The sequence below is a fragment of the Schistocerca serialis genome, chromosome 2 (genome assembly GCF_023864345.2).
Source record: "Schistocerca serialis cubense isolate TAMUIC-IGC-003099 chromosome 2, iqSchSeri2.2, whole genome shotgun sequence".
Taxonomy (NCBI): Eukaryota; Metazoa; Arthropoda; class Insecta; order Orthoptera; family Acrididae; genus Schistocerca; species Schistocerca serialis.
Window position 1 is genome coordinate 927678241 of NC_064639.1, and position 22561 is coordinate 927700801.

Below are 22561 nucleotides of genomic sequence, written 5' to 3' on the forward strand. Positions count from 1 at the left end.
CTATATCTCTGACGTCGATCTGTTGTCGAATTTTAGAACATGTTTTTTGCTCACGTATCATGTCGTTTTTGAAAACCCAGAATCTACTATGTAGGAATCAACATGGATTCCGGAAACAGCGATCCTGTGAGACCCAACTCGCTTTATTTGTTCATGAGACCCAGAAAATATTAGATACAGGCTCCCAGGTAGAAGCTATTTTCCTTGACTTCCGGAAGGCGTTCGATACAGTTCTGCACTGTCGCCTGATAAACAAAGTAAGAGCCTACGGAATATCAGACCAGCTGTGTGGCTGGATTGAAGAGTTTTTAGCAAACAGAACACAGCATGTTGTTATCAATGGAGAGACGTCTACAGACGTTAAAGTAACCTCTGGCGTGCCACAGGGGAGTGTTATGGGACCATTGCTTTTCACAATATATATAAATGACCAAGTAGATGGTGTCGGAAGTTCCATGCGGCTTTTCGCGGATGATGCTGTAGTATACAGAGAAGTTGCAGCATTAGAAAATTGTAGCGAAATGCATGAAGATCTGCAGCGGATAGGCACTTGGTGCAGGGAGTGGCAACTGACCCTTAAGATAGACAAATGTAATGTATTGCGAATACATAGAAAGAAGGATCCTTTATTGTATGATTATACGATAGCGGAACAAACACTGGTAGCAGTTACTTCTGTATAATATCTGAGAGTATGCGTGCGGAACGCTTTGAAGTGGAATGATCATATAAAATTAATTGTTCGTAAAGCGGGTACCAGGTTGAGATTCATTGGGAGAGTGCTTAGAAAATGTAGTCCATCAACAAAGGAGGTGGCTTACAAAACACTCGTTCGACCTATTCTTGAGTATTTCTCATCAGTGTGGGATCCGTACCAGATCGGTTTGACGGAGGAGATAGAGAAGATCCAAAGAAGAGCGGCGCGTTTCGTCACAGGGTTATTTGGTAACCGTGATAGCGTTACGGAGATGTTTAGCAAACTCAAGTGGCAGACTCTGCAAGAGAGGCGCTCTGCATCGCGGTGTAGCTTGCTCGCCAGGTTTCGAGAGGGTGCGTTTCTGGATGAGGTATCGAATATATTGCTTCCCCCTACTTTACCTCCTGAGGAGATCACGAATGTAAAATCAGAGAGATTCGAGCGCGCACGGAGGCTTTCAGACAGTCGTTCTTCCCGCGAACCATAAGCGACTGGAACAGAAAAGGGAGGTAATGACAGTGGCACGTAAAGTGCCCTCCGCCACACACTGTTGGGTGGCTTGCGGAGTATAAATGTAGATGTAGATGTAGACAGGTGTTTCACTGTTCCTGCAGCCAGCCGTGTCCGTCGAGGATGGCCTCACATAGCTGCCTACATAATTCATTGTACTGAAAACGTTAGAGAATCACTGAAATGACACCTGTCGATTGCGCACGGCCTTGACGTAAACCTAGCGGAAAAGAGATGCTGAAGGTTTGGCTGCGAATTGTGACCGGTGCGCCCACTTCTGTAGCCGGGCGCTCGCGCTCTTGCAGTGCGGTAGGTCAGAGCAGCGGTGGGGGCAGAAATGAATGGCGCATGCGCAGTGGCGGCCGCGAGTTGCCTTCGGGCGGCCTTGCGGAACGGGTGGGTCAGCCAGCCGGCAGTACCAGGAGCCATGCGTTCGCCGACAGCCGCCGTGGCCGCCGTCGCTCTGTGGCTGTGTCTGGCGGCTGCTGCTGCCGCCCCGGCCGGCGGCGGGGCCGACGTCTCGCTGACGCTGCTGCACACCAACGACATGCACGCGCGCTTCGAGCAGACGAGCCGGTCGAACGGCAAGTGCCGGCGCGGCGACGAGCGCCACTGCTACGGTGGGTTCGCGCGCGTCGCCCACGTGGTCCGCGGAGCGCGTCGCCGCGCCGCCGAGGACGCGACCGCGCCGCACGTGCTCTTCTTGGTAGCCGGCGACACCTACCAGGGCACCGTCTGGTTCACCGTGCACAAGTGGCGCATCGTCGCCGCCATGCTCAACCTGCTGCATCCCAATGCCTCCGTGAGTAAACGCTACACCGCCACCTCTCACACTTAAAAAAAACAAAGAGATGCCAAGTATTGCAAACGATTCTCGGAGGCGGAAGACTGTTGTGACCAGGCAGAAATCAAAAATGTAGACCCGCAGGGTTCAATTTTCGTTCCACTTCTAATGATTTAAATGGCACCATCTTAGGACACCTGTCACTCCGCTATAAACTGCAGTTATCATACCTCCGTCTACATGTACAGGGTTTTCGGGTATTCCCGTTACAAACTTCTAGGACTTGTGGAGGGGAGTGACTCCATAACGCTTTGAATAGTGATGAATGCTTGCGTTAGATGTTGTTGTTGTTGTTGTGGTCTTCAGTCCTGAGACTGGTTTGATGCAGCTCTCCACGCTACTGTATCCTGTGCAAACCTCTTTATCTCCCAGTACCTACCGCAACCTACATCCTTCTGAACCTGCTTAGTGTATTCATCTCTTGATCTCCCTCTACGATTTTTACCCTCCACGTTGCCCTCCAGTACCAAATTGGTGATCCCTTGATGCCTCAGAACATGTCCTACCAACCGATCCCTTCTTCTAGTCAAGTTGTGCCACAGACTTCTCTTCTCCCCAGTCCTATTCAATGCTTCTTCATTAGTTATGTGATCTACCCATCTTATATTCAGCATTCTTCTGTAGCACCACATTTCAAAAGCTTCTATTCTCTTCTTATCCAAACTATTTATCGCCCATGTTTCACTTCAATACATGGCTACACTCCATACAAATACTTCCAGAAATGACTGACATTTAAATCTATACTCGATGTTAACAAATTCCTCTTCTTCAGGAACGCTTTCCTTGCCATTGCCAGTCTACAAAATGGCTCTGAGCACTATGGGACTTAACATCTGAGGTCATCAGTCCCCTAGAACTTAGAACTACTTAAACCTAACTAACCTAAGAACATCACACACATCCATGTCCGAGGTGGGATTCGAACCTGCGACCGTAGCGGTCGCGCGGTTCCAGACTGAAGCGCCTAGAACCGCTCGGCCACCAACGGCCGGCGCCAGTCTACATTTGATATCCTCTCTACTTCGACAGTTATTTTGCTCCCCAAATAGCAAAACTCCTTTACTACTTTAAGTGTCTCATTTCCTAATCTAATTCCCTCAGCATCACCTGGCTTAATTCGACTCCATTCCATTATCCTCGTTTTGCTTTTGTTGATGTTCATCTTATATCCTCCTTTCAAGACACTATCCATTCCGTTCAACTGCTCTTCCAAGTCCTTTGCTGTCTCTGACAGAATTACAATGTCATCGGCGAACCTCAAAGTTTTTATTTCTTCTCCATGGATTTTAATACCTACTCCGAATTTTTCTTCTATTTCCTTCACTGCTTGCTCAATATACAGATTGAATAACATTGGGGAGAGGCTACAGCCCTGTCTCACTTCCTTCCCAACCACTGCATCCCTTTCATTCCCCTCGATTCTTATAACTGCCATCTGGTTTCTGTACAAATTGTAAATAGCTTTTCGCTCCCAGTACTTTGCCCCTGCCACCTTCAGAATTTGAAAGGGAGTATTCCAGTCAACATTGTCAAAAGCTTTCTCTAAGTCTACAAATGCTAGAAACGTAGGTTTGCCCTTCCTTAATCTAACTTCTAAGATGAGTCGTAGGGTCAGTATTGCCTCACGTGTTCCAACATTTCGGCGGAATCCAAACTGATCTTCCCCGAGGTCGGCTTCTACTAGTTTTTCCAGTTTCTATAAAGAATTCGCGTTAATATTTTGCAGCTGTGACTTATTAAACTGATAGTTCGGTAATTTTCACATCTGTCAACACCTGCTTTCTTTGGGATTGGAAATATTATATTCTTCTTGAAGTCTGAGGGTATTTCGCCTGTTTCATACATCTTGCTCACCAGATGGTAGAGTTTTGTCAGGGCTGGCTCTCCCCCCCAAGGCCGTCAGTAGTTCCAATGGACGTGTGCAATACACGGTTGTATGATCATATCAGTCCTTCACACTCCCAGCTATGTTTGATACGCCCACATAAGGTACGCGATCTCCACACGATGTGCTTACTTCATCGATTTCTTAGTCACTGGTGCCCCCAATACTTATCTTCTCACATTAAACACCTATCATCATTCCACAACCGCAATACCGGATCAGATACGTCTAGCATCTTGGCTGTACCTTTACGTAACACAAAATCTTTCTGCGCGTCCTTCTCCATCTCAGCCACACGACTATGGACACGACTATGAAACGCGCTCCCCTGTGATCTGCGTCTTATCCAGAACCACTCAACATTCAAGAGGGAACTCAAAACTTACATATTAGGGACGGTATAGCCACCATTGTTGTGCTCCTCTCATCTCTTTCTTTCTCCTCTCCATCATAGTTTCAAATTTTATCATTCTATTTCTCTTCCTCTAACCTAGCTACCTCTTCTATATCTCTTTCACCCCATTCTATCGTCTTATGTCTCTGCTCGATGTGAATAACTCACAAGCTGCAAGAACATAATGAGAAAATTCCCAACTAGCAATAGGACTAAGATTCATAAGAGAAAAATATGTTTACTTTCATATATATAGTCATTACTATCATTATTATTATCCTTGATTGTTATAATTATTTTTTGATTGTCTTAATTATCCTTGTATTACTGTTATAATCTCTATTTTTTTCATTAACATTAATACTGTATAACCTGGTATGTCCATAATGTTCTGTACAAAACGAAATTCGTTCAATCCGAGTATGCCTGGTTAGGTGTAACAGAGGGCCTGAAGGCCCTAATCTTGCCTGGTAAAATAAATGCATAAATAAATAAATAAAAATATGTCGAGAAACGCCACCCAAGACACAACAGAGTCAAAACTATAGGTGATGGCGCCTGTAAATGTGTATATATACAGGGCTTTTTCGTGATGATGCTACAAACTTTCGATGACGGAGAAGATTAAGGTGTCAATTTGAAGTAAGAGTCCCTGTAGCGAAAACGAACGACTCCAAAGTTGTAATCTAGAGCCGCTCTGGTACCTCTGACAGTGGAATACATGTACCAGTACTGTTGTTGCTAAGATTGTAGGGTATGGAACTTAAAGAGAAAAAATGTCTAGTGAACATAGGTTCCAAACTGCATACGTTAAGGAAGTTGAGCACTTGTTCAATAGTGGAGATGCGTCTCACACCAGCGAAGAACAAGTGCTCATAGCTCTTAAGGCATTGCATTTTAGAACCCGTGTTTGCTAGACATTTTTTTATTGTTTTCCTACTCTACGATCTTACCAATAGCAGTACCAGTACATGTATTCCACCGTCAGAGATATCAGAACGGTTTCCGATTACAACTTTCGAATTGTTCGTTTGAGGTAGAGGGACCCTTATCTCAAGTTGATACATTGTCCTTCTCCATCATTCTTGAAAGTTTCTAACACCATCACGAAATCAGCCGGTATGTACATACATTTACAGGCGCCGGCGCCTATGTGGCGTCGTTGGATGACGTTTGCGGACTAGTGTTCCTATTCAAAATATTATGTACTCACTCTTCTCTACAAGCCCTAGAAGTTTGTAACGGGAATTTCCGAGCACCCTGTATATCCGCCAGCCACTTTACTGTCCGTAGCGGAGGGTAATTCGTACCAATATTAGCGATTCCCTGTCCTGTTCCATGCGCTTACTTACGAGGAAGAAAGATCTGTCTAGATGTGCATCACTGCTCTTCAATTCACATCCAAAGCAGTTCGCAAGGGGTTCGCAGAGCTACTTTCAGACTATACCTCGACAGATCCGCTCTCGAAAAGCACTTGGAACACATGAATACCTAAATCTTTCCGTGCGAGTTCTAATTACTCTTATTTTATTATGATGGTCTGTTCTGCCTAAGTAGATGGGAGTTAACTAAATATTTCCGCATTTGAAGAAAAAAAGATGGTGTCTGAAATTTTGTGAAAAGATCTCGCCACAACGAAAAACGCCGTTCTTTTAATGATTGATACCCCAATTCCCATATCATACCCGTTTCTGTTTCTCGATAGTAGAAACCGGACATGTTCGAGTATTACTCGCGCTCTGAGCAATCGGTAAATTATTAGATTTTATTAAATTTTAATTAAATGTGTAGGTTCTAGTAATGATAAGTTTGTGTGGAACAATGGTCTGGTTCAAGTCTTTCTTTTGGACTCTAGTTCGCGACTTGCGTGCCCGTAACATACCTCAATTATCCAACCGAGCAAAGGCTATCTACAGCTTAATGTGGAATCCGAACCACGCGTTGGTTCTAGCGACTTCGCACATAGATAAGAGGTGAAGACTAGATTAAACCGAAGACCAGTCGGTGATGTGACCGAAACTCGATCCCGCGACCTCTCTGTTTCTAGGCACGCGCTTTACCGCTAGACTACCAGGCCCGGCATATCTACAGATATCTCATCTACAGGTACTGCTGGGTGAGTTAGCGCCGCGTGGAGTGACCGTTCGGTTTGAAGCGCCATGTCATGGTTTGCGCGGCCCCTCCCGCCAGAGGTTCGAGTCCTCTCTCGGGCATCGGCGTGTGTGTTGTTCTTAGCATAAGTTAGTTTAAGTAGTGTGTAAATCTAGGGACCGATGACCTCCGCAGTTTGGTCCCTTAGGAATTCACACACATTTGAACATTTGAGTGAGTTTGCGAGTGTCAAAATATGTGACATATATGGCCATATCATTCGAGTGCATTACTTAGAAGCTTAAATTTTTCACACCGCCAAGGGAACGTAGACCTTAGTATGTGGCGTAAATTTCAGCTTGATACCTCTACTTGTTCCTGAGAAATAGGGGTGTTAACAATCAGACAAAGTGATTCTGTAATTGTTTCGTTTTTACCGACTGAGGTTCGGAACCCTAAAAATACAATATTTCCGATGACCCCCGTCAGTCCTATCTGCTAAGAATCTCACACCCCACAGAATTTCTCTCGCAGAGGACGGACAAGCGTAGTGAAGGCAGTCTCTTTAGTGCGTTTGTGGCATCTTCTAAAAAATGGTTCAAATGGCTCTGAGCACTATGGGACTCAACTGCTGTGGTCATAAGTCCCCTAGAACTTAGAACTACTTAAACCTAACTAACCTAAGGACATCACACACATCCATGCCCGAGGCAGGATTCGAACCTGCGACCATAGCGGTCGTGCTGGCATCTTCTGTCCTGCCAATAAAATGCAGTCTTTGGTTCACCTTACCCATAAAACTGTCTATGTGATCGATTCAATTTAAGTTGTTCGTAATTGTAATCCCTAGGTATTAAGTTTCGATTTGTGTTATTTATGGTATGACCGAAATTTAACAAATTCCTTTTAGTATTCATGTGTAAGACCTCACACTTTTTATTGCTCAGGATCAACTGCCACTTTCGCACCATACAGTTGTAGTCTCTAAGTCATTTTCTAATTCCTATCGATCTTATAATGATTTTACTGTACGGTAACTGTCAGCATCACCGGCAAACAATCTAAGAGGGCTGTTCAGATTGTCTCCTGAGTCGTTTGTCTTGATTAATAAAAAGCACTCCATTTTCAGGCCACAAGTGGCCCATCGGGACCATCCGACCGCCGTGTCACCCTCAGATGAGGATGCGGATAGGAGGGGCGTGGGATCAGCACACCGCTCTCCCGGTCGTTACGATGGTTTTCTTTGACCAGTCTTGATTAAGAGAAGAGGGCTTATAACGCTTCCATGGGAAACACCACATATCACTTCTGTTCCTCTCCATGACGCCCCATCAATTACTACGAACTGTGACAGGATAACACGAATCCAGTCGCACAGCTGAAACGATGCTCCTTAGGCACGGAATTTGACTAGAGGAAAATGAGAAATATAGATTCGATTTGAGATCTCCTGACAACATCACTCATCACTTCCCTCTCCTGAACGCCACGCCCGATGTGCGATAGTGGGACCAAGATAGCCACACAGACGTCTTCGAATACAGCCCTTCTAAACTTACCCAACATATTTTCGCGAGAACTACGTCGTCATTCTTTCAAGGATTCCCATGTATGTTCCCCAAGCATGTGTGTTACACCATCATAAGGGCTACAGCGGAGGGACAGAAATATGCAAACACCAAAGGCAAAACACCTTATCATGTCTAATAGAGTGTATGAAAACGGCTAGAATTCAAAACAACTTCTAGTTGTCTCAGAATGGATAAATACAAGTCCTGTAGGGTTTTAGAGGAAATCTTAAACCATTCTTCCTGCAAAATAGTGGCAAGTTCACGTGACGATGATGGAGGTGGATTAATGATCACGCGCCGTTCTCTCCAAAGTAGACATCGAAGCAATTGAGAGTAGGGCTGCCCGATTTGTTACTGATAGGTTCGAACAACACATAAGTGTTACGGACAAGCTTTGGGAACACAGACGGGAATCCCTAGAGAGAAAGAGAAGTTCTTTTCGCGGAACACTACCGAGAAAATTTAGAGAATCGGCATCTGAAGCTGACTGCAGAACTATTCTACTGCCCAATTATTTATTTGTAATTTCTGCTATCAGTCACTTTTATTTGTTTTATGTTTAATCTATTATAATACAACGCGTTTCGAACATGTTCATCATCAGGCGTTTATACATAAAGAGAAATGTTGCTTAAAAATAAATTGTCTTAAACTAAATTAACCTAGAACAAAATATTCTAGGTTCATTTAGTTTAAGACAATTTATTTTTAAGCAACATTTCTCTGTATGTATGTGTGCATTAACGCCTGATGATGTACAGAAGATGTTCGAAACGCGTTGTATTATGTTAGATTAAACAAAAAACAAATAAAAGTGACTGGTAGCAGAAATTAGAAATAAATAATTATCCCACACAGTCACGGTTCACAAACGTAGCCATTATGACCGAAAATAAATATTCTACTTCTGCCGACACACATTTAGCGTAATGCCTACGAGAAATTAGGGCTCAAATGGAGGAATATAGAAAGTCGTTATTCCCCCGCTCTATTTGCGAGTGGAATAGGAAAAGAAATGACTAGTATTGGTACGGGGTACCGTCCGCCACGCACCGACTGGTGGACTGCGGTGCATCCACGTAGATGTAAACCACAAAGGCTCATTAATATTGAGATCTGATGACTGAGGTGGCCAGGGAAGATGCGAAAATTCATTCTCGTGGTCACAAACCCTGTCCTGGACGATTCAACCTGTGTGAACAGGGGCCCTGTCGTTTTGGAATACAGCTTCACCATTGGATGCGATCAACCGAAAATAGTCACACAATCCTTGGCGGTAATACAACCTTGCACAGTAACAATGTGGCCAAAATCATCACCCAGACCCCTGAAATGTTTGACTCTTAGGAAGTACACTGGCCCAGATTTTGAAAACTTTGTGAAACAAGTCTCATCCGACCAAATGACTACTTTCGATTGCTCCATGTCCAGGTTTTACGGTTTTCGCACCACGTTTTCCTGTTACGAGCGGTTGCATCACTGTTGAGTGGTTTTAGAATTTCAGCTCGCCCTGCTTACAGAACTCCCTCCATGTTTTTAATTTCTTTATTTATTTTTTTGAGCTGTCAGGGTTCTAGAGTGCGACGTTCAGTTCTGCAGTGCTTTTGCAGCTGTCGTTTTCATATTTTTCGTTACTATATTCTCCAATGAACGTCCGTCACGTCCACTCAACATACACACTCCGTGTTGTGACTCAGCGGAAGACTACTTTCCGCTTTTGTGTGTGCGGTATAACTCTTCGATCGTTGCCTCTTGAAATACCAAACACTTTGGCTAACTTGCTAACGGAAGCACCCGTCCTACAAGCGCCAACAATCTGTCCTCTACTCGAATTCACTGCTTAAGACTTAACGCACTCGCGACTACACAGAACAATGTTCTGAATACGACAGACGCTTATAGCTTATTTGCCGTTTGCGGTCAAATACAACGGCGCAACCTGCGGCCTTGGCTTGCATCTGTATTTATGAGTTACGATTTTCATGTTTTTGTCCCACCGCTGTATCTTGTCCTATTACAATCATAGCTACGCGCCTTGAATTCATTCTTTGGACAATCTACCAGAATTGGTCGCACTAGACTCTTGTTCGAATCTTCGTTTACAGATGCTCCGTACTTCCCCAAAACCCTTTCAACAAATCAAAGCGATCCAGTCACGTTCCCTTCTATACGTGATCGGCCTATTTCATATTGCTTCTTAGCACGACATGTACAATGTGAGATGCTCAAGAAGTTCATCGCTAATCTTGGAATCATATACTATCAGATTCATCGTCACAAGTATTATCTTGCAGTTATCAACGTTAGAGCTGTCATACGTCACGCGAAGCGCAAAGTTTCTCCAAATCCTTCTTTTTCTTACGATCAGCCAATGACGCTACTTGCCACTAGACATCAGTATCGACAGCGGACATTCTTTTAGTAGTGGGCATTTTTCGTACCGATATTCCATTTTTAGCAGTCCTCAAGACAAAAAAATAGAGGTATGAGAACCTGCATTACCTCGTTGTCTTGCATTTAATAGAGGCCCCGCGTTTGTCGATGTAATATACCTGTGTAAAAAGGGGCAGCAAACAAGGTATTACTGAGACAAAACACGAATATAAAAATACCTCTCACAACTTCAGTTTCTTTTGCCTACAAGGCATGGATACTACTAAGCGCCTGAAGATGTGAATGACCCACTTAACGTACATCAAGCAGAGTCGGCTCTTTTAACGAATGAAATAAATGCTACAGTTGGTCTCTTTAAAAGGACAACAACACAAGAAATTTTTCAAATGATTTGTGATTCTCTGCCAATAGACCCTCCCTGTTCTCAATGTAGTTGCCTCCAAAAGATAGATACGTAATTTGCGATTACGTAAAGTACGTACATCCACATGTTCATTACGCAAACCAGGATACAGTGAAGGGTGGAACGCACTTTGTACCAATATTTCTGCCGTTTTCCACTCACGTATGGACCTAGAGGGACACGATTGTGTCAATGCATCGTCGCACACACACACACACACACTAATCTCTCTTATCTTACCCTCATAATCCCTAAGCGAGAATTACAATGGACGACGAAGAATAGTTGCACAATCTTCCTTGAATACAGTTTCCCTAAATTTGGTTATCACGGTTCGCCGGCCGCTGTGGCCGAGCGGTTCTAGGCGCTTCAGCCCGGAGCCGGGCTGCTGCTACGGTCGCAGGTTCGAATCCTGCCTCGGGCATGGATGCGTGTAATGTCCTTAGGTTAGTTAGGTTCAAGTAGTTCTAAGTCTAGGGGACTGATGACCTCAGACTTTAAGTCCCATAGTGCTTAGAGCCATTTGAACCATTTTTTGATCAGAGTTCCACCGAAAGAGTCACCTTTCTTGCAAAGATACCCGTTTGTATCCTCCGAGCAACTATATGACACTTTCGTACTGTTCACATGTTTCGAACCTAGCAACTGGTCTCTGAATTCGTGTACGCTGATATGCCAACCTGATGGAGGCTTCGTATAGTGGAACATTACTAGAATTGGTTGCACTAGTGTCTCGCATTTGGGTTTCTTTACAACTGCGCACATTTACCCAGAACGCTCCCAACAAATTCAAGTCTTCCATTTGTCACCCATATTGCTGACTTAACGGTTTGAGCCAGTTTATATAGCTTCGCAGCATAAATCACATAAAACTAATCGCCGAAAAGGCAAATGCCTCACTGGGAGTCACGGAAAGACTACTCAGGAAGTGTAGTCCACGCACGAAGGAGGTCCCTGACAAAACGCTCGTTCGACCGTGATATGGAATATTGATCGGTATTCTGGGACGTGTACCAATTAGTATTGATAGAGGCAACAAAGAAAATCCATACAACAGTAGTACGTTTCGTCACAGGTTCCTTTACTAATAGAGAGAGCGTCATCCAACTCCACTGACAGACACTGTAAGAGAAACATTATGCATTACGATGTGCTTTACTGCTAAAATTCCGGCAGAGTACTTGGTGATTATAATTAAAGTGCAGCTACTCGTGGAGGTTCAGTTTGGGCTGTAATTAACGTCTGGCAGTGAAACTTGGCAGATACGCTAATGCGGAACCGATATAAGCTGGAAAAAAATTAGTTCCAAATTTGGCCACCAGGGGCACGTCTGGCGCTGCCATGCTGTTTCAATGACAGTATGACATCCCCGCTGACATTTGACAAAAAATAATGTGAGTGAACAGTATGGCAATCGAGAAGAAAGGGCGTGCGCTGTTAATGAAACTGTTATGTGAACGCCGACAATTATACAGCGCTGCATTGAGAGAGTAGGTCTGAAGAGTAGTCCGATGTCAGTCAATCGTTTAGAGAAGATGATGAAACGCGGGTGAGCTTGGAGTGGCTCCTGGAAGAGGAAGCCGTCCTATCCCACTCGAAGTTACTGACGAGGTTTCTGTTACTGTAACTGACCACGCAGCACGTGTCCCGGGTAAAGCTAGTGCTCGTGCAGTGTCACGAGAATTGTCCATCCCGTGGCCATCAGTATGGGAAGTTTTATGGTCTACTTTACAGCGGTACCCATGCAAGATCCAGACGGTGGAGCTACTGAATCATCTCCTCGGTGTTCGTCGCAAATCGAAGTCGACGACGTATGGCCGGGCATTTTTATACTACGGGGTGCAGCAAATACACAGTACTGCCGAATTGGGGATACTGTTAAAGAGCGTGTTGTGCACGAAGAGCCACTGCACTCGCCATGTGTAACTGTGTGGTGCGGATTCACAATAACCTTTATTCTCTGTGCCGTGACGTCTGCACGTTATCGAGACCATCTTGTACAGCATGTGAATCCTGCTCTGAAAGAGCACAACTCTGTAGAATCCACTGATTTCATGCAAGATGGGGCATCACTTCATGTCGCTCAGCCAGTGACACATTTGCTTAATGACACTTTACACAAACTTGTTATATCCAGACGTTTCCCAGATGTATGGCCTGCAAGGTCACTGATCTGAATCCAGATGACTATTGGGTCTGGGGATATCAAAATAATGCGTTTACTGGGGACACGTTCGGTCTATACCTGTGATGAAGGGCGGTGTACAGGATCACGTTGCTCAGATTCCACCGGAACTGCTGCGAGCAGCTGTTGATCACGTCTTACTACAGATGTTGGCATCTCGTCGGTGTCTCTGGTCCCCGTATTGAACAAACTGTGTAAGCGGTGGTTAGCAATAAAATCAGCATTATGCCATTCTCACTTCTTCGACCTTTCCTGTCCATCGCCCGTTCCCAGACCTTTATGTATGGACACATGTCTTGTTCCGGCATAACTACAAGCGCCGGCACGAAGATCAAGAATGATACAGCAGAGAGGGCTGTGAGACGGCGTCAGCCAATAGCACGCTGACTAGGACGTCACCAAGACAGGGACGGCATCTACAAGAAAAGAATAAAAGCGACGCGCCGGCTAGTTACGGCTGGAAAGTAGAAGATGCGCAACAGTAGTAGACCCGGAAAGTAGAAGACACGCACAAGAAGAGCCGCAGTGATATTAACGATAGCAGTGGCTTATGAACTTGCGTGATTAGCTTGCATGGAAATTGTATCTAGCAAAGGACACTTATTATTTGCATGTCGCCAATTGCTTCCGGCCCATCATTTAGAAACGAAAGTTAAGTGTCGTCAGTTCAATTACTGCAATGAACTCCATTAATATGTTTTGGTTGATGTTGTGTAGTTATCCGAGAAAACAGCTTCCTAGGTACCCTATAAGAGATGAGTGGGCAGGATTCCACTTGTCTATATGTCTTTGCCACATTCGCAGCACCAGATTTACACCTGGTGGCCAAAATTGGAACTACTTTTTTTCCAGCGTAAATCGATTCGGCATTAACGCATTAGAATATCTACCAAGTTTCGCTGTCATTCGATAGTTACAGCCCACACTGGACTTCTGTGGTAGCTGAACTTTAATATTTCTAGAAGAGGCTACCTACAGTACCTCCTCCAACGTATACCTCTTGTAGAGACCATGAAGGTACAATTGAAGAGTCTAGAGACATGCCAGCTGTCGTTTTTTCACCACCGCACTCGCAACTGGCACAGGAAAGGGAGAAAGTACTTACCTTATCTTCCGAGAATGTGCAAACTACCTTCTATCAAACCTCTGCAGCTTTAATAGACTTGTCATTGTAAAAAAAATAGGCCTTCCGCTGTAAAAGCAAACTCCGTCCTGGGGTGCAACGAGCAAATGTTCAATCGTCTGAGAAAATTTTATATGCCACCTTGGCGTCAGCGTCATCAGGCTTTTGAGTGGGAGATCCAGGCCATAACACCTGGACAAATTATACTGGGTGTTTCAGTAATAAGTACAGAATTCTTGTTGGATGATAGGTTGGATACAGGTAATGATTTTAAGTATACGAACGTGGGGTCTCCGACTCATACTTAGTGCGCTAGCCAAGAGCAAAGCGCATATGCTTTGCCTGGACGAAACACCACTGTACACACTGTACACTGTGATTACGGCAGTAAATACTCGCCATTGACTTGATGGCGTAACTCAAGCGGTCGAACTACGGAACGGTGGACATTAGGTAATGCAATTACAATGAAATGAATACCCTTAGCTGCATACAGGCGTTGACGTAAGTCAACGGGGACAGTTGAAAATGTGTGCCCCGATCGGGACTCGAAGCCGGGATCTCCTGCTTACATGGCAGACGCTCTATCCATCTGAACCACCGAGGACACAGAGGATAGTGCGACTGCAGGGACTTATCTCTGGCACGCCTCCCGTGAGACCCACATTCGCAGCTTATTGTCCTGCACTATATTCATAGTGTCCCTGCCCATTATACTCATTACTCGCGGCTTTACTGCCGATTCCCGTAAGAGTTCGGGCACTGTTTGTGCATCCGCACAGAAGAAGAAGATGGTCAAATGGCCGGTGAGTCTTAACTACATATATATGTATATGAAGAGGGTACTATTCTGTCGGACATACTGGTTTCTGTAACAGACATAAAAGGGGGCGTGGAGTATACATGACTGTAACTTTAAAATTCGGCATATATAGGACATTTTTCATTTGAAACCCTATAACGTGTACATCAATGTAATCAGGAAAGACTAGTCTATAGAATTTAATAAAGTCATTAAAAATTTCGATTTTTACGCCATTTATAAGTACCCTGTATCCTTAAACCGAAATTGTCCGAAAAAAATGTTGCATTACGTACCCAACGCCCCTCGCAAATTAACCACTCTAGAATTTCTTAATGTAGCTCATATTAACCTCAAACATTATCCGAGAGTTTCACTTGATATATAGTCGCGTATGCGAGAAGGGGGCGTGGATGTAAAACGATGTTTTCTGGAAGCGATTAGAGGCTAGTGTCAGATCTTGTCAATAACTTTCGGCGTCAAACTAGTCGAGATCTGCTGCTGTCCGGGAATGCAGGCCCATATTAACCAACTGCCGAGCGAACACTGAGAAGGCAACTGCATGCAGTGCACATTTGGAGTCGGGTACATCATAGAAAACATTGCTCATAGCGGACATAAAGCTGCAACAACTTCAGTGAGGAAAAAACAATGCATAAACTGGGAAGAAGCTGACTGGAGCTATGAAGTGCTATCCGATGAGCCATGATTGTGCCGTTATTGAAATGATGCGAGATGTCGAACGTACCTGCAACCTAATGAGGCCTTTACCATGCAGCGTGCAGATGGTACAGACCAGGCCAGAATGGTTCTGTAATGTTTAGGCAACGCTTTTGGTACCATGACTTGGGCCCACCCATTCAGATTACTGTGAACATGGACCACTTTCTCTGTGACCCTTCTTCTGCATCTTCGCAGCGAGTATGCTGCTAACACTCCCGTCCTCCAAGATGACTACAATTGTGTTCAGTGGGCTGCACACATACGTTCTCGATGAGGCGGAGAACACTATCGAACCTCGACTGGGCTGCTGTACCACCTGATCTCAATTCGGAAGAAATATTTCTGGGACTGTTGGAAAAGCAGATAAAGAGTGGCAACCTGCATCACCTCAATTGAAGTTCGACGGAATCTAATTAGTAACGAGTGTCTTCCGTTGTATATGGCGTACCTGAACAAACATTGGAATATCTTAATCGACAGACTGAGCGTATTATCAAAGCTAGAACTGGTGGAGTGGTATCGTCAAGCGACCGCGGTGCCACACTAAAGTCGGCAGTGCGAATCAATACCACAGGCATATGCGAGGCCTCACTGTAATCCACAACAACCAATGGGAGACACTCCAGAAGACTACGTCCTCCCTCTGAGCATAGCAGTGCCTCACACTGACGCCAATATAGGGGCAAGCTGGGAAGAGAGGCAAGCTGGGAACAGCTCTACCCCAGATCATGAGCTCGTCTGAAGGAGTCAACATCATAGCCTAGGACCAATTAGATGTTGAGGTTACTGAAGAATTTTCTGTGGTATCACATATCGATACCACCCTAACTGCATATCAGTGTTGGTAACGGAATTGCAGGTTTCCTTCTGACGCCAGTAGCAGTTGCGCCAGATCTGGCGGATCCAATGGTGCGCGTCCGCTGAGCGACCCCTGCAGCAGCTCTGTACTATGAGCTCAAAAAAATGGCTCTGAGCACTATGGGACTCAACTGCTGTGGTCATCAGTCCCCTAGAACTTAGAACTACTTAAACCTAACTAACCTAAGGACATCACACACATCCATGCCCGAGGCAGGATTCGAACCTATGAGCTTCCTCTGCCGCCACAATAGAGGACGGCCGGCACTTGGCATGGAGCCACTTCACTACAAAAGGCTGCGCAAATGCCGCCTAGTCGCTGCACCAACATCATCGTTCGTGCTTCAGTACAGAGAGACTTTTTGTTATTGACATTGAGAGTTGGATTCTATTTCTTGTTGCTTTATCTGTAACGAGTCTTAGTTCACTTGGAGAAATACAAGTCAAGTAAATCTTCTGTTTGCTGTGTTACTTGTTTACTAATCATTTCTGCTCCTGTCCAGCTTCCTACGACAACAGTTGTTGCACTACTCTATAGACCACCTTTCCTTACTGTTGTGTAGGACGTCGTACTTTACTTTAATTAATGTTGTACATTATAGCTCAAGAGAATACGGTTCCTATGTGCCACCTCACCGAGCAATCAAAGAAACGGCAGTTATTGCCATACGAAAGTAGTGTTCCGCGAAAAGAACGTTGTCGTCCTTCCAAGGATTTCAACTTCAGTTCACGAAACATCTCCTTAATAACCACATTCTGATCGAACCTCTCGGTAGCAAATCTAGCAGCGCGCCTCTGAATTGCGTCGATGTCTCCCTTTAATCCTACCTGGTGTCCATCCCTAAAGCTGGAAGAGATCTCGAGCACGGATAGTACTAGTGTTCTGTCCCCTCCTTTGCAGATGAATCACACTTTCCTACAATTCTCCCAATAAACCGGAGTCGACCATTCGCCTTCCATACCACTATTCTCACATGCCCGTTCCATTTCATATCGCTTTGTGTCGTTATGTCACGATACTTGTATTTAATCGACGTGACTGTCCCAAGCAGCACACTGCTAATACTGTATTCGAACATTGTTTTTCATACTCATCTCCATTAATTTACATTTTTCTACATTTAGAGCAAGCTATCACCAATCATATGAAATGTACGTTCGGTTAAAGTCAACTTGTATTCTCCTACAGTCATTCAACGACACCTTTCCATGCACCACAGTATCATCACCAAATAGTTGCAAATTACTGCTCACCCAGGTCGTCAGATCGGTTACGTTTATAGAGAATGAGAAAGGCCTATCACACTCCCTTGGGGCACGCTTGTCTCTGATGTCATGTCCTCACATAGTGATTAACTTTTTGTCCGGAGTTCTTATGTAGAAGAAGTTTAGGCTTCTATATAACTCTGGATAGTACTGCATGGCAAAGCACTTGGATCTGTATCTAATCTTGGAGAGGCAATCAGATGCTGTTTATGCGTCATTGCACATACTTCTGATGTCTGCGTATTGTGTTCTTGATGACTAACTGAAGGTGAGAAGGGGAGGGAGGGTTCAAAAACATCACATACAGTCTAACATTTCTATCAGATCAGCGATCGTCAGTCCAGTGAATAGGTTCTTCCTCGTTCACAATCTATAGCTCAGCGTTTTCCACTGAACGGGCGAAAGGCGAATATGTTTCCCCACTGCCTCAAGACACCTACTGCCCCACAAGCTTGGGGGAAAAAAAAACCCAACAACAACAACACTTGGGTCCTCGCAGCGAATGTAAATCTGAACAGACGCAATCGTGACTAAATTAACAGTTCGATGAAGGCTGTTCTATCTGGGTCATGGACAAAACCCTTACGACATCGTCAGCTGCTAGAAGCTGTAATTTAGATCACCACTTTCAGCTGCAAACGTTATAACAATTCCTATACAAGGACGGGATTTTGGTGAAATATGAAACGTACTTGCCGTAACTACTATGTGTGTAAGTGTGTCACCAATACACATTGAATGTACAGGTAGGAAGGAAAGAAGATAAAGGTTTAACGTCGAAGCACCATCAAGGTCATTATGTAGATACGTCGACCAGAGGGGTTTTGTGCAATAAACATGTGACGCTTACTGACTCCGGATTCGTAACGTTCATAACATTCAACTTCTTTTGGCGAGGAAAGCACTCTTTGGCTGTGCTAGTACGCTTTTTATATCCTTCTTGCTTCATCTATCACGAATTATTTTGCTTCCAAAGTAGCAGAATTACTTGGCTTCAGCTACTCCTTGATCACCAATTGCTATGCTAAGTATATCGCTAATTTCATTTTTGATTCCTCATTACTTTATATCGATAGCACGTGCTCACTAGACTACTGTCATGAAAATTTCCAACATCTAGCACCATTTTACGAGATCGACAACTTTTTCTAGATCACAAACCCTAAAACTGTGTCTTGATTTTTCTTACGTCTTGCTGCCACGATCGAGCGCAGCGTGAAACTGGTCTCTGGAGCCTTGAGCTGTCCTAAGGCCAGTCCGCCTGCTTAGCTGAGTGGGAACGTGTTTGCCTACCATGCAGTGGGGCCCGGGTTCTATTCTCGGCCGGGTTGGAGATTTTCTCCGCTCGTGGACTGAGTGTTTTGCTGTAATCATCATCGCTGACGCGCAAAGCGCCCATTGTGGCGTCACCTGAAATAAGACTTGCAAGCGGCGGCCGCACTTTCTCTTGAGGCCTACCGGCCATCAATGCCACACGATCATTTAATTTCCTGAAACCAAACTGATCGCAGAGTCAAAGTATCCTTTTCTGTGTTGTGTATTGTTCGTGTAAACAACTCGATTTCATGAGCTGTTACGCTGACTGTGCGACAGTTTTCGCACTTGCCTGCTCTTGTTATCTTTAGGATCCTGTGGATGAAATTTTTCCGATATTCTCGTAGACTCGTAGGTTGTACAAACCAGCTTGAATAGACGTCTGGTTGACACTTCACTCAGTGATTCTAGAAATTCTATGTTTATCTACGCCTTCAGCGTCATTTGATCGTATGTCTTCCAAAGCTCTGTTAAATCCTGAGTCTAATACTGGATCTCCCATGTCTTCCATATCGACTCCCATTTCCACTTTTATCACATCGTCAGACATTTCCTCCATTTCAGTGTACGAACTCTTCCCACTTATCTGCTCTCTTCTGTGGATTTAACAGTGGAATTTTCTTGCATTCTTAATGTTACGCCATTGCTTTTAATTTCACTGAAGATATTTCGCCTTTGCTACCCTGCAGTTCACATTTATTTCATTATTCACTTACATTGCTGTATTCCTGTCCTTCCGTGAACGTTTTTTTACTTCTCAGTTTCTTTGATCAGTTGAAGTATTTCTTCTGATGCTTAGGGTTTCTTTGCAGATAACTTCCTTGTAGCTAATTTCTCTGTCCAATTCTGTGACAGCATTTTTCAGATATGTCCACTGCTCATCTGAACTGCCTGTTGTGAATTTCCTGATGCCTTCCGGACGGTTCTCTTAAACTTCAACCTAATGTTCGCTACTGAATTGTGATCTGTATCTATATCTCCTCTGGGTATATCTTACACAAATCGCTATGTCACCTATCAACTCTAGACGAATCCTACAGACGTTACAACATTTACTGCTGCTGTCGTTATTACTCTGTATTCGTCTGACCTGACCTTCACTTAACTGTCCTTCCCCTCCTCCTGTCTACTATAACTAGACTGATTCTATGATTTTTCCTTTCGTGATTTTGTAGCTAGCTCCCCTACCATATTCACACTTCTGGTGTCCCACTCTCCAACTCGTAGAATGGGTTGTTTTGGGGAAGGAGACCAGACAGCGAGGTCATCGGTCTCATCGAATTAGGGAAGAATGGGGAAGGAAGTCGGCCGTGCCCTTTTCAAAGGAACCATCCCGGCATTTGCCTGGAGAGACATAGGGTAATCACGGAAAACCTAAATCAGGATGGGCGGACGCGGGATTGAACCGTCGTCCTCCCGAATGCGTGTCCAGTGTCTAACCACTGCGCCACCTCGCTCGGTCAACTCGTAGAGTGTTACCCTTTTCTTGGTTATTCCATTTTTTTCTCGTGGTCACCGCCCTTGGCAGTCTGCTCTAGAGAGCCGAATGAGGGATTAATCTGGAATCTTTTCCCAGTGGAGAGGTATGATACTTTTTCAATTACAGGCCAGATGCGCATTATGTGTCTTTAATGGAGTGGTTTCCATTACCTTCTGCATCCTAATGTCGTTGATAATTGCTGATTTTTCGCCCTTTTGGGGCAAGAGGGTGCCCCAAACCTATGTCTGATCTTCGACCCTTTTCGATAAGATCATTGCCAGAAGGAGGATGTCTTCTTATGCCCCTATCTTCGGCAGGCATTGCTGATAATCTTTATTAAAAGTTTAAACAGTGGAACGGTCGACACTGCGGCCCAGGACGTTTTGATTATTAGTAAGAGGCACTACCCCTGGACTATGGTGTCAGGAGCCTTGAAGACAACAATTGTAGAGGATTATACGAGGTGATTCTTTCCACAATGTGCAAACTCTAGAGACTGATCGAGGAGAGGAAACGGAAATGCATGGTTTCCATGTTAGAGACCATTTTTTGAATCGTACATTGTTACAGAGATTGGGGTCCAATACGCGCTGTGTCATGCAGCCACAGTTACAGTATGTGCTGAAAATGATTTCCATGTGCCTCAACGCGCCGTAGCATCTTCCGTCTAACACATCCACGTCGGCCAGACTGTATCGGAACAGTGCCAAAGGCAGCATGAATACGCTGCTCCTGTGTCTCCACATCTGGAAGCGCTCTGCAAACACGATACTTTTGAGATGCGGCCATAACTAGAAATCGCGCGGGTTGAGATCCAATGAACGAGCAGGCCACGCAACTGCACCCTCTCGTCCGATCCACTGACCAGAGAAGACACGATTGGGATGCGTCCAGACGCTAGCAGCGAAGGTGGCTGGAAGACCATTATCTAGCAGCCGTTCCGGCTGCACCGATGTGACGATTCGCTGTCACCATACCATGGGGGTCCTGCACACTATCTCACAGGTGACTGTTAAGGAAGCTGAAGATACCACTCCGCGTAAAGGTGGCCCCATCTGTGAGTAGGATGGATGAAGCAAATCCCGGAATCGTGGTTGCCTGGTGAAGAAACAGTGACATAACTGCTCCCGATGTGGAAAGTCTGATGCGAGTAAGTCCCGCACACGATGTAAGTGATACGGGTAGTAACAATTGTTCTGGAGAACGTTCCACACGGTCGTCTGACTTACCCTGCACTGGAGGGCAAACTGCCTGGTACAGACACGACGGTCGCCTTACACAGTGTTAATCATATTTTCCTCCATGTCTGGTGCCCGAATAGTTCAGGTACGTTCTTCATGATTTCCTGCTTCCTGAAACGACCCTGTCTCAAAAGGCCAAACCCTGTTGCAGACATTGAAAGCAGCGATTGTTGTCGGCGGGGACAGGTCTCCTGATACAACCTTGCTGCCCGTCGCCCATTGCCATTTGCGCTTCCGTAAGTGAACACTATGTTCGCAAGCTCGAATAATACGGAACCATTGTGTACAACTCTGTATCACATCCACTACAGTGTGAATCAGCAAGAGAAATGAATAGGACACAATATTACCAACTACTATGGCGGGAGAGGGCACTAGGGCATGACGTACGAGGAACAGTACCACCTCCTAGGAGGAAACCATACATACTGTAATTGTGGCTGCATAATACAGTGCGTATTACACCGCCGTGTCTGTAACAATGTGTGGTTGAATAAATGGTCTCTAGCATGGAAACCATGCATTTCCGGACATACGTTCGTTAGACCTTTTTTGTTCTGTAACCTCTCATCGATCAATCCCTAAAGTTTGTACACGGTGGGAAAAATCAGCCTTTATATGTATGGTGTAAAAAGTATTCCATATTTTATGATGTGTCATGATGTGTCATTATGGAGCAAAACAAGACAAAAAATCCATTAAACATGGGCTTTAAAATGTGTGACTTACGACCTACAAGCACTTTCATCTTCGCTGCTGTGAAACACGTCTCTTCTA

General features: G+C 44.7%; 1 protein-coding gene across 1 annotated transcript in view; it reads left to right on the top strand.

The window, feature by feature from the left end:
* The first annotated feature begins 1625 nt into the window (after positions 1-1625).
* Positions 1626-22561, top strand: part of LOC126458299 (protein 5NUC-like) — a 229474-nt gene continuing 208538 nt past the window's right edge. Inside the window, exon 1 of the mRNA XM_050095244.1 lies at positions 1626-2009. Coding sequence (XP_049951201.1) covers positions 1635-2009 — 375 coding nt within the window. The 5' untranslated portion in view covers positions 1626-1634. The remainder of the gene's footprint in view (positions 2010-22561) is intronic.